At 50.4% G+C, this 13,096-nt stretch overlaps 1 protein-coding gene across 2 annotated transcripts in view; it reads right to left on the bottom strand.

The window, feature by feature from the left end:
* DHX37 (DEAH-box helicase 37) overlaps positions 1–10,607 on the bottom strand; it is a 30,703-nt gene extending 20,096 nt beyond the window's left edge. For both annotated transcript variants that reach the window (XM_022597931.2, XM_022597933.2), the window contains exons 1-4: positions 10,397–10,607; positions 6,450–6,619; positions 3,405–3,517; positions 1,491–1,821 (exon numbers count right to left, since the gene is read on the bottom strand). In XM_022597931.2, coding sequence (XP_022453639.1) covers positions 1,491–1,821; positions 3,405–3,517; positions 6,450–6,619; positions 10,397–10,502 — 720 coding nt within the window. In that variant the 5' untranslated portion in view covers positions 10,503–10,607. The remainder of the gene's footprint in view (positions 1–1,490; positions 1,822–3,404; positions 3,518–6,449; positions 6,620–10,396) is intronic.
* Between the last annotated feature and the right edge of the window lie 2,489 nt (positions 10,608–13,096).

Genomic DNA, 13,096 nt, shown 5'->3' with positions numbered 1-13,096 from the left:
ACTTCCAGTTTGTAAACGCTGCTCCCCCCCAAATTTTTGTACCTGTGGCTTTGAGAAAAAGGCAAGAATGTTTAAATCAGCAGTGAAGATGGTAGCAAAAAGCTAAAACAACCCAAATGCCCAGCCAGAGAAGGGTACTTAAAATGTGCTCTATTCACGCAACGTAATGTTCTATAGCAGTGAAAACAAAACAAAACAAAACCCAAACGGACCTTGGTGACACAATGCCGACTAATAAGCAAAGTGCTGAAAAATATATATGATGTGAGGCCGCTTATAAAAACAGGCAAACCTAGGCTTAAAAACATGCACGTGGAAAAACCACAGAGAAAGGCAGGGGATGAACCCCAGGGGGCACCAGGGACACTAGATGGCGGAGCCCGGGTTCCTGAATGGCCGTGTGGAGCAGAATCTCACACCCCAACTCGCAGAGGATGGCATTGGGCTCTGACATCCCCTACAAGGAAACCTTTGTGGCATGAAGCCAGTGGCACTTCAGGGTCTGTTAGAGCAGTCAGCTCACCCTAATTGCTTATATATGAGCACACAAATGTACCTGTGACTGAAATCACCTCATTTCCACAATCCAATCTGTGGTTTTAAACAGCTGCTCTAAGACCCAGGAACCCTCTGCCTCAGGCCTTTGCTCATGCACTTCTCGGTGTGGGACGGCCCCCATGCTCTCATCTGGTCCCTGAACTCTCGACCCGGATGCCTTCCCTGATGAAGCCAGGCCCTCCTGTGATCCCCCCTCATGGTATCCGATCTTGCCCTCCGTGGCTCTTGTCCCATGTGTGGTCGACCTCGGTCTCCCCTCCTGGACCGAGAGCTCCGAGACTGCAGATCGCTCCACCTCCTGTGCTGGCCCACAGCACGTGCTCCGTGGAAACGCGTGGACGGAACCACCACCCGTGATGGGCCAGACCCTGCGGCATCACCAGCCTCACGGCTCCCCAAGTGCGTTTCATGGGCCTCGGGCTTCATCTCCCTGAATCTTGTTGTCATGACAACCCAGTGAGACCCTCACTTTACCAGACAAGGATACGAAGTGTAGAGAGCCGGAGTCCCTGTGAGTAGACGGGTACCCCCATGCTACGGACGAAAACGAGGCCCAGAATGAGCTGGAAGGTGGGGGCACCAGCACTCCATTTCAGGTCAACTGACTCCAGAGCCCAAGCTCTTGTCCCAGTGAGCAGGTGCCTGGACCAGGACCTGTGGTCAGAGGCTGAAGGTGACGGTGACCAGACGATGATAAGTGCAGCGGACACCCATCTCAGCAGCCCCGACCACGTGCCGGGCGCCCGCTCGTCAGCCCTACAACAACCCTGCAAGGTGGGTACAGCTATCCCCCTTTTCCAGGCAAGGAAACTGAGGCACAGAAGGCAATGCAACCTGCTCAGATCCTGGGATGCCCTCTCTCTGCACCCTCAGCCCCCTCACAGCACTGACCTGAGCACCTAAGCCCTTAATCAAACACCAGAGAGGCCAACCTGCATTTCAGGGGAGCGGTTCACGGGGACGAAGACGGCGGGCTTTGCCGGGGGCCTGGCCAGGGCAGAGGCTGCCGCAGGAGGAGCTGGTGGAGGGAGACCGCTGGGCACTGGGCTCTGGCCCCTGGCCCCGGGCGGAGCTGGTGGCAGATGTGATGGGGGCGACCCTGCACCGGCCTCTGCCGGCTCGTCCGCTGGGGTCTCCTCGGGTCCAGACTCTGCTGAGGACTCAGACTCCTCCTCTTCTGCCTCCTGGTGGTGGCGCTTCCGGTGGGCCCCGCTGAGGCTGCTGACCTTCTCCAGACCCTGGGCTGCCACGCTGTCGGGCTTCCTGCCGGGAGAGCCAGAAGTCAGAGCCTAGGACGGGCCAGTCAACCTGAGGCAGCTCTGGGTTGCTGCAGGCTCCTCAGAGGCCAGGACGCAAAGGCCACGCCCCTCCCTGCCGCAGGGCCTTTGCACCCGCTGTCCATGCTCCCTGAAGACAACTGCTCCCTTACTCGATTCCAAGGACGCCTCTCAGGAGGACTCTCCCTTACCGTGTAGCCTCAATCACCTCCCCCATCCCCTCCATCCTCTTCCACCTGCTCTTTTCTGCTTAGTGCTCACCAGCACTAAATATATATGTATTCACTGGACCACTGCCCATCTCCCCACCATTAGAACGTGAGCTTCTTAAGGGAAGAAATTTAATTTTTGTGCACTGCTCTATTCCTAGGGCCCAAAGGAGAGCCTGAGACGCAGTTTGCACTTGATAGGCAGTCGTTAAATGCACAAGGCTTAACAGGCCAGTACTGGAAATGAGCAGAGAGGGCCAAGTGTGAGGGCAGTGGGCAGGGGCGTGGGCTGGGGGGAGCACATGGGCCCCATCTAGCGCCGGCTGCTCTGTGGGAAGGCCAGCTGGTGCGGCCACATCATCCAACTGGTCAAGACCGGGGGGGACCCTGGATTTTAATGTGAAATCTCCTAATTCTCAAATGTTGACTGTTGAATAGCGTCTCCCCAAAATTCATGGCCACCCAGATGCTCAGAATGTGACCTTATTTGGAAACAGGGTCTTCAGGATGTCATTAAGATGAGGTCATACTAGATTAGGATGGGCCCTAAATCCAATGACTGGTGTCCTTATAAGAAAACAGAGACCCAGGGGACTTCCTTGGTGGTCCAGTGGTTAAGACTCCATGCTCCCAGTGCAGGGGGCATGGGTTCAATCTCTGGTCGGGGAGCTAGGATCCCGCATGCTGCGTGGCCAGAAAAAAAAAAAAAAAGAAAAAAGAAAACAGAGACCCAGACACAGACAGAAGGCCATGGAAGACACACAGAGGATGCCACGTGACGATGAGGCCGAGACTGCGGTGACGTGTTTACCAGCCACGGAGCGCCCGGGATGGCTGGCACCACCAGAAGCTGGGGGAGAGGCTGGAACAGATTCTCTGGCCTCCAGCAGGAACCAACCCCACCAACACCTTGACTTTGGACTTCTGGCGGTCAGAACCATGAGAATAAATGCCTCTTGTTTCAAGGTCCCCAGTTTGTGGTGACCTGTTACCGCAGCCCTAGGAGACTCATACATGTGCAAAAGATCCAAATGTCTAATGATGCTACGTGAACCAAACAAAACCTGCTAGTGGGCTAAATCAAATCCTTGACCTCCTTGATGACAACTTCTAGGCTACTCGTCCCTGCAAAAGCTGGAAGGACCTGTAAGGCAGGACTCAGCGCCGCAGGAGAGCGCCAGCATCCTGCACACGGCAGGATAGTTTGCATCGTCTGAGGCCTCTACGCATTTGAGGCATTTTAGCACACGCGTCACTGCAAATGTATTTTCTCATAACCCCAGAAGACGCCATGACCCTTGAGCCCCCCTGGGAGCCCTGGCGGGAAGGACGGGCTTCAGGGAGGAGCCAGCCGACTCACTCTTTGGTGCGGTACATTCGGTCCCCAGTGCCCAGTTTGGACGTGGTGTAAAACAGTCTCATCTCAGCTTCCGAAACCTGGACTTCGCTCAATTTCTGGAGCATCTCTGCTCGCTGGGGAAGGAAATGAGTGTGTTACACATTTGGCATCACGATCCCCTCATCAGAAGGGAAGCTGAGACTCTAAATAAAATTCCAGCATCACTAACACCTACAGTCTTTTTTAAACCAAAGGTCGAACTGCAATTACCATCCTTCATGGAGTTCTTAACGCCGACAGACGCGTGAGCTTAGGGTGGCTTTCTGCCCCCTTACGGAGTCTGGGCTTGGATAAACAAGGCTCTCTTTGCACCACGGTGTGTCGTAAGGGAAGATCATCGACTATCCAGATGCCCATCAACGGGAGATGAAATAATAAAGTAGGGCCCATTTGTATAACGCAAGACTTCCCGCAGTTAGTACAAGGGAAGAACAGCTGAGTGTGTGACAGGAAGTGGTCCCCACTCTGCCTTGAATAAAGCAGTGAGCGGGGGCGGGTCCAGTTGGTTCCTTTCCCCTGGGTGAGCAATTCATGAGTGTTTGTTTTGTTATTCTTGAAATTACAGATATTTTATATCTGCTTTTATACGTGTTTATGTGTGTATATATATATATATATATATATACACACATACACACACACACATTTCGTAATCGATAAAAAACAACGTACAGAACAGCAAGAAAAGATGCTCACAGCATTCAAATAGGACACACGCACAGGACAGTGAGCCTCCCCTGCATGAAGGGCTCCAGGGACCAAGCGTCAGAGCTGCTAACGGGAGGCCTGTGTGTCCCCTGGTGGACACAGCACGCCATGTGGTCACCTTGCCAGAAAGACTAACGAGAGAGAATCTCCTGAAGCCTCTAGATCAGGGTTTCTCAGTCTTCACACTACTGGCATTTGGGGCCAGATCATTTTTTTTTTTTTTTTTTTAAATTTTATTTATTGATTGATTTTTGGCTGCGTTGGGTCTTCATTGCTGTGCACGGGCTTTCTCTAGTTGCGGCAAGCGGGGGCTATACTTCGTTCAGATCATTTTTTTGATGTTATGAGCACTGCAGGCTGTTTAACAGCATCCCAGACCTCTACCCCGCAGATGCCAGTAGCGTCTCCCAAATCGTCACAACCCCAAATATGTCCAGATTTGGCCAAATGTTCCCGGGGCGGGGGGCGCAAAACTGTCCCAGTTAAGAGTCACTGCCCCAGACCCAAATACCAATTTATAGGAAATTCAGAGGGTGGAAGACCATGTTTATATCAGAGATTAAAAGTTTTTAATCCAGACCATGGGAAAGTCTCTGAGACAAACAAACCAATCTCTCCAACAAATATAAGGGGGAAGACAAGAGATGCGGGTGGAGAGCATCTATGAAACAATTAGAAATTTGACTATTTACTGGATATCTAATGGTATTTTGAAAAAATTCAGACATGCTAATGGCATTGTGGTAATTTGAAACGGTCCTTATTTTAGAGATGCAAACTGAAATATTCAGGGATATGTATATGGGTTGAATGGTGGCCCTCCGAAAACATATATCCATGTCCCAGAATGGGATCTTATTCAGAAAAAGGGCCTTTTTAAGTTAAGGGTAATTAGCTTAAGGATCTCAAGATGAAATCCTGAATTATCCAGGTGAGTCCTAAATTCAAAGACAAGTGTCCTTGGGACTCCCCTGGCCGTCCAGTGGTTAAGACCCTGCGCTTCCACTGCAGGGGGCACAGGCTCCATCCCTGGTCAGGAACTAAGATCCTGCACGCCGCATGGTGCAGCCAAAACATTTTTTAGAAAAATAGGGGCTTCCCTGGTGGCGCAGTGGTTGAGAGTCCGCCTGCCAATGCAGGGGACATGGGTTCGTGCCCCAGTCTGGGAAGATCCCACATGCCGCAGAGCGGCTGGGCCCGTGAGCCATGGCTGCTGAGCCTGTGCGTCCGGAGCCTGTGCTCCACAACGGGAGAGGCCACAACAGTGGGAGGCCCGCGTACCGCAAACAAAAACAAAACAAAACAGAAAAACAAACAGAAAAAACAAAAAAAAATCAAGAAAAAGACAAGTGTCCTTATCAGAGATACACAGAGGAGGGACACATAGGGGAGCAGCCCACATAAAGACAGAGGCAGAGACTGGAGCAATGTGGCCATGAGCCGAGGAAATCCGGAGCCACAGGAGCTGGAAGAGGCCAGGTGGGACCGTCCCCTGGAGACTTCAAAAGGGGCACGGCCCTGCTGACACCTCGATTTCAGGCTTCTGGCTTCCAGATCACTGAGAGAACACATTTCCATTGTTTTAAGCCACCCAGTTTGTGGTCACTTGTCAAGGCAGCCACAGAAACTAGTACAGATTGATGCTGCCTGGGCTCTGGCCCAGGGGGTGGGAAAGTGACCGGCCGTGGAGACGACCAAGGTTGACCATGAGCCTGACAACTGTTGGAGCTGATGACAGGTACACTGGAGTCCATGACACTGTTGTCTCTACCTTTATATATGCTTGAATTTCTCATTACAAAATTTTCTCCTTAAAAAAATATGAAGCAAAAAAGGTTAAAATTCTCCAGAATGAAGTTAAAAAATAAACAACAAAATGAATGAGGGGGGAAAATAAAAAGTGAGCATGTTGATCGACCAACTCCTGGTTCAACAATCACGTGGCCTCCACAAAGCTGGGCCTGTCCCAGACTGACAGACGCCCAAGCAGCACATCTCCCAAGGACTGGAAAGGTTCTGGATCTGTGTGTCCCATACGGGGCACTAGCCACACGTGGCTATTTGCATTTAAGTTAATTAAAACCAAATCACATTAAAAATCCCATTCCTCGGCCACACTGGCCACATCTCAAGCACTCAACAGCCACGTGTGGCTGGTGACCACTGTACTGGACATTGCAGACATAGAACTTGTCCCTCCTTCTGGAAAGTTCTACCTGACAGTCCAGCCACAGGGATCACGTCGGGGGTCACAGACACCCCGACCCATCCCTCGCCGTGCAGACAGAGCGTGCATACCTGGCGCTTCTTCTCCTTCTGGTCTAAGATTCTCTGCAGCATCTTCCGCTCTTTCTTGGTCAGGGGTTTCTTCTGCTTCTTGGACAGGGGAGGGGCTTTGGTCTTCTTCTTCTTCTTGCCAGGCAGGATGAGCGCGTTGCTTGCATCGACTCCTTTCAACGTGTCCTTATCTGAAAAGACACGCTTGCCTGACCCACAGCCCTGGAGGACAGAAAGCGCGGACGCCTGCGAGTCTCAAGATGCTGCGTTAACGCCGTTTTCCTCCGGGCTGACCCTCCTGCCCACAGTGAGAGCCACCCGGGCACCCGCATAGGAACAGGGGCGCAGGCCCGTCACACCTTCATTCCACCGGTCCACCCAGCACCTGCCACGGGTCAGCCGTCCTCGCGTTGCGGGGAGAGGGATGGGGGCGCAGCAAGGAGGGAACAGGCTGCAACAGCGCCTCCCTCCCAGCGGGGCCCTGTGTTCAGCGGGGCCATCTTTACAATAACTCTGAAAGACGCTCTCTCACACGTGTACAGTGGACTGAGTACCAAGCTTGCGTCACATCCATTTTTAAATGGTGGAGTCTGGGACATCCCTGGTGGTCCAGTGGTTAGGACTCTGCGTTTCCACCACCAGGGGCACGGGTTCAATCCCTGGTCAGGGAACTAAGATCCCAAAAGCCGTGTGGCGTGGCCAAAAAAAAAAAAAAAAAAACTCGGAGTTTGAAAGTATATGTTTCAGACCAAAATCCAGCTCCCTTATCACTCTTCAACTCAAACCTACTGCAGCACCATGGGGAGGAGGGGGCTGGGGGAGCACCTATTTCTGCCTGACAGCCAGCGCTGGAGTCCCCGTACAGGCAGTGTCTGACTTTCATTAACTGCTCAGGCTTTGTACGACTCGATGACATCACCAAGTGTCGCAGAGGCTGTGTGCTCCTCAGTAAGAAGAACGAGGCTATTTCAAGCAACGCAAGCCATCCATTCTGCGGTTCTCAAACAAATTAAAAGCAGGGGGAGAAAAAGAAAAGAGTGTATAGCAGCATTTTCCAAAGGCTCCAAATCGTGTGACGTGGTGACAGCTAAAGGAGTGTGTGCTTGTACGCGCTTGTGTTTCAAAATCTCTCGGTTTTAATTTCTAATACGGTAAATATCGACAGACACAACCCACACTAACAAAAGCACTTTGGGGTCCTCAACTTTTAGGAATATAAAAGGGTTCTTGGTGCAAAAAATTTGAGAACCACTGTGCTATAGAAAAAAAGGGGGCGTGGGAGATGTGCTAAAAACAAAAATAAGAAAAAGGGTGCTATTGGATCGGGGAAAGCTCTTTGAAGAAGGTAACCTGCTTTATATTCTTGTAAGATCCCTCTGGCCCCTGAGAAAGGTGGGGATAGACAGAGATGTCTTGTTCTGGGGTGAGAAGCCACTTTCCCCAAATCTTTGAGTCTAAGAGACCTCGGGTCACTCTGCTCTCACCCAACTGTCAGTCCAGGGGTCTTCTGCCCTCTTAGAGGGGCCATCTCACTTCCTGAGTTGTCACTGCTGTTACAATGGATGACGCCCATCACAGGACAATGTCACATCTCTACAGCTTGTCTTTACTCTTCAAAGCATTCTCGTTTCAGTCACAAACATATTCTCCCAAAATACCACCTCCATGACTCTGAGAGCAGGTAGGATGACTGTTACTGCTGGACCCATGTGACAGCTGAGAACACTGAGGCACAGAGATGTCAGGCGATTTGCTTCAACTCCCAGCCTATCCCTGCAACTTCCAAGGCGGGAATTTGGACTCCAGATTCCCACTCTGACAATCTTTCCTATAACCCCACTGCCTTCCGGGTCCAAGAGGAGAGTGTGGAAGAAGAGGCTGATTAGCGGGTCGAGGGAAGCAGGCTTCCCCCGGCGGCCCCGGCTCTCTCTCCCTCCCTCCACCTCCTGAATCTAGACTCACTCTTCCCTAACACCTAAATCTGCTTGGCCCTCACGGATCCTATACAAGCAGCTGGATGAGTCCAACTTTGGAATGTGTTCAGTCTCAGGGGCCTGCAAGACAGCTGAACCCACTCAATCACTTCAGCCCAACTCTCACCCGAAACTGGACCCATCATGGTCGCCGATGGCCTCCCCAGTGTTACATCCACGGTCCTTTCTCTCCCTGCCTGATCCCATGGCCACATCTGACACAGACGGCAGGTCTTCCTCTTGGTCCCCGGACAACCACACTCTCCCAGGGTTCTCTTCCCACCTCACTGGACCGGACTCACTGCCTCAGCGAGCCAGTCTGGTCTTCAGACTTCAAATAAATATCATCTATACACAGATGACTCCAAACTGCTATCTCCCCTGGACTTGCCTCTCTCAAGCGTCCGATTCAGCAGCTGTCTGCTGACCCGTCTACTTGGATATCTGACAGGCCCCCCAAACCACTCCTATCCAAAGCCAAGCTCCTGGCCTCCCCGCAAGCTGCCCATGCCTGCTTTCTCCAGCCTCCAGCCTCCAGCCGCACGCCTGGGATTTGTTCTTGACGTGTCCTTTGCTCTCGCGCACAGCCAGAACAGAGCTCCATCTTCCAAATACATCCTGAATCCAACCACCTCTCACCACCTCTACTGCAGCCTCCCTGGTCCGAGCATCAACTCCTGCCAGAGTCAACGTACTCAGCAGCCTACTATCAGATCAACCAGATTCTCTGCCCTTTACTGCTCTTCCTCAACACAGCAAAGAGATGCTGTTAAAACCTAAGCCCTGGCTGGGCTTCCCTGGTGGCGCAGTGGTTGAGAATCTGCCTGCCAGTGCAGGGGACACGGGTTCGGGCTCTGGTCAGGGAAGATCCCACATGCCGCGGAGCAACTAAGCCCGTGCGCCACAACTACTGAGTCTGTGCTCTAGAGCCCACGAGCCACAACTACTGAGCCCGCGTACTGCAACTACTGAAGCCCGCACGCCTAGAGCCCGTGCTCTGCAACAAGAGAAGCCACCACAATGAGAAGCCCGCGCACCACAACGAAGAGTAGCCCCCGCTCGCCGCAACTAGAGAAAGCCTGTTTGCAGCAACGAAGACCCAACGCAGCCAAAAATAAATAAATAAAATAAATTTATTAAAAAACAAAAACAAAAAAAACCTAAGCCCATCCTGTGTCCCTCCTCTGCTCTCAACTCTGCAGGGCCACCATCCTCACCATGACCCACCAGGCCCTACAAGATCCTGCCCCCATTTTATTTTATTTTTTTCTGCCCCATTTAAAATTTCATCTCCACTCAGCCATTCTGACTGCCTTCAGGTCTTAAAAAAGGATTCAACGCTTTCTCAATAGGGCCTTCCCCGCCGCGCCCCACCTCCATGAAACACTGCAACCTGCCCAAACACCTCTTGTGCTTTATCTCTTTAGTATGAATGTACGCAAAACGTCCTATGTATTTTGTCTTTATCTTTGCTTGTCTCTTCCCAGAAGCATCTGAACTCTGCAGGGCAGGGAGTTTCTCCCTTAATCTCCTCTTCTGTTACTCTCCTAGAATAGTGCCTGGCACACAGTAGCCATTCCTAACAAAACGGAGTCTGGGCAGAAATGTTAAGCAGCCTGGAGCTAAGCAGACAGGTCTGGGCTGAAAAATACAAACTTAGGGGTCGCTGGTAGGGAGGTTACAATCGAAGCCATTAGAATGGATGGAATTACCTTGTAATTCCTTGCCCAAACTCCCCCTAGAGCTATACTTGGGCTGGACCCCACTGGAAAAAAACTCCAGGTATTGTTCCAAAGTCAGTTAAAACGAAACTGTCACTATTCCCCCTTCCTTTGTATCACCTGGGAGGGGGGTGTCTCTCCGTGTCGCCCGCCCGAGTCGCGGAGGCAGGGCATAGTCCGGGAGCCCTTCGGCCCCCATTGGCCAGCCCTGCCCCGAGGCCCTGGTTGGTCCCTCCCCCGAATCCCAGCCCTCGTCCGGGGGCGCCTTACTTACCCTCCAGTTCCAGCCGCACAGGGGGCGGCTCGGGAGGGCCCTTCGAAGGGCCGGGGGCCGCCTGCTGACGTCCCTTGATGTTGTACCTCCGGCGCAGCTTCCCCATGGCGCCCGGCTCCTGTTCTGCTCCCGCAGGTCCTACGACCAGCACACTATGAAGCCCAACCCACGTGGGATCCCACCGAACGTTCCGGCCGGAAAATTTCCGGGCTGCGTTCTCGCGAGAGCTGAAACTAACGGAATCCCTGGGGGCGGGACTGGAGGAGGGGCCACGCTGAAAGCCAGGGCCGGCCGGCGGCGGAGGCGGGACCAAGTTAGAGGAGGGACTCAGTTTAAGCCCAGGACTGTTCTCACAGAGGTTTGGTCTGAGTCTCTAAATACTAATATTAATTTGGCTATTTGGGAATGGGAGTGTTCTGTCACCTTTAAAAATATAACCCTGCCCCAATACAATCTTCTTCCCTCTCTTTTTTGCTTATCTGCATTTTCTGATATTCCTACAAGAAACAGTTGTGTAATAAAAAGGCCCTAAATATTTCCATTGCAGTGACAGGTAGAACTAAAAGAAGGCATCTATTAGACAACTTTGAATTCTCATGACCACATCCCATTGTCTGTAGCGCACTGGGAAATAATGTATTTTCTGAATCCTGTATCTTGCGACTAGAACATCTATATTGTGTCTCCTTTTTTCTGTTAAAAGCATTAATTGGTTAAGGGCAAACATTTAAATTATATCACAAAAAAAGTGAAGACACTAGGCGTTATTTTAGAATTTTAGAAAGGATAAAGTTATTTTTAAGACTTATTTGGGGCTTCCCTGGTGGCGCAGTGGTTGAGAGTCCGCCTGCCGATTCAGGGCACATGGGTTCGTGCCCCGGTCCGGGAAGATCCCACATGCCGTGGAGCGGCTGGGCCCCTGAGCCAACGCAGAACAAGATATGCTGCAGAGCAGGTAAGCAATAAATTGTTGTTGGTTTGAATGAATGAATGAAGAGTGTGATTAATTTGGATGAGCTCCCCTCTTCCCCCCAAAGACAAAAACAAACCCCCCTTTTGTTGCGATCATCCATTTACAATGCTTGGTGTCAGTTTATTCATCTCTTGTAAAAATAAAATACAGTGTGTGTGTGAAAAAAAAAAGCCCCCACGAACACACAAGTGGTGCGTGAGAGGATTTACATAGTATACATATGAACATGCTTTTAATTAAGTAAAAAGGATTTGGGGGGAAAACGTTATAATGAGCAAATCAAACCTGTGTTTTCATAGGTTTTATTCCTTAGGATGATAGTGATCTACAGTTTCTTCTTTAAATATGTTTATTTAAGTAAATAAAAAGTGTGTTCATCTTCAAATTATTAGGTAGGTAATAGAACATTCTCTTATATTTTCTTCTAAAGTATTATATACCAAAGTATTATCTCCAGAAGTTATAAAGAACACTTTATAAAGCAAAAGGAGAAAAGGCAAATACACAACAGCATGGATCTCATTAATATAATGTTGAACAAAAGAAGCCAATCACAAAAGATCATACTTTATGATCCAATTCACATAAAGTTCAAAAACAGGCAAAATGAATCCCCTAAATTTTGGAGGGGGCATAGTGAATGGAAGAGGGCAAAGGGAGCCGTTCTGCAACGCTGGTAATGTTCCTTTTTTCGACCTGGGTGCTGGTCACCTTGTGTGTCATTTAAATTCATGGAGAGGCACCTTATGATTTGTGTATTTTTCTGTTGGTGTGCTATACTTCAACACAAAGAAAAGTTTCCTTTAGAAAAAAGAAGTATAAGCCCTGTGAATATATGAAAACCTCACCAGGAACCTAGAAAAATGTAAGTTCAAAAAGAGGCAATTTTTTCACTCTTTGGGTTGACAAAAGTTAAGTTTTATTTTCCTGGTGGTCTCAAAAAATGTCTGGTTAGACATGGTTTGATTTAGGATGCAAACAAGGCCCCTCACTGTTGTGGCCTCTCCCGTTGCGGAGCACAGGCTCCGGACGCACAGGCCCAGCGGCCATGGCTCACGGGCCCAGCCGCTCCGCGGAATGTAGGGTCTTCCCGGACTGGGGCAGGAACCCGTTTCACCTGCATCGGCAGGCGGACTCTCAACCGCTGCGCCACCAGGGAAGCCCCCCTGCTTTTATTTTTTATGTCATTTACTTATTGAGGAAACTGGGTCGTTAATCCTGTTGAATGCTCCACATTCTGGCTTTAGCTGATTGCTTCTGCTGCTTCTAATTTTTTTCCTCCATCCCCCATATTTCCTGTAAACTGTTGGTTAGATGTGGAGGCCACATCAAGTTTGGGTCCAAAGTGTTTGGCAAGAATCCATCATAGGTGGCGCTGGTACTTCTGCCACTAAGACTGGCGGGTCCAGGTCCTGACCAGGTCCTGGCCCCTGCTTTTTTAAGTTCCCCACCGACCTGCCACCTTTTGGTTTTAGTGTCTTGATGATTGTGGCCTGGACCCGTCATTTCATTAAGGAGTGCAAACGGATTTTCTAATTTCTAATTTTCTAATCTCTTTCACTCCCTCCTCATTTACTAGCGGGACTTTCCTAAAAAGAACTTCCGGTCCTCGACTATTTTGTGACTCTGAAATAGAGTTCTTTGAAGAAGGGCAGGAGGGATGCTTAATGCTTTTCTTTTAAACATTTCAGAATGAATGAATAAGCTCGTGCCCATGCCATCGGCAA

Source organism: Delphinapterus leucas, chromosome 14 (genome assembly GCF_059928025.1).
Source record: "Delphinapterus leucas isolate spDelLeu-1000000601 "Yukka" chromosome 14, BTC_Dleu_Yukka2, whole genome shotgun sequence".
NCBI lineage: Eukaryota > Metazoa > Chordata > Mammalia > Artiodactyla > Monodontidae > Delphinapterus > Delphinapterus leucas.
Note: the sequence above shows the minus strand (reverse complement) of the source record. Positions and strands in the feature narration are given on the sequence as shown.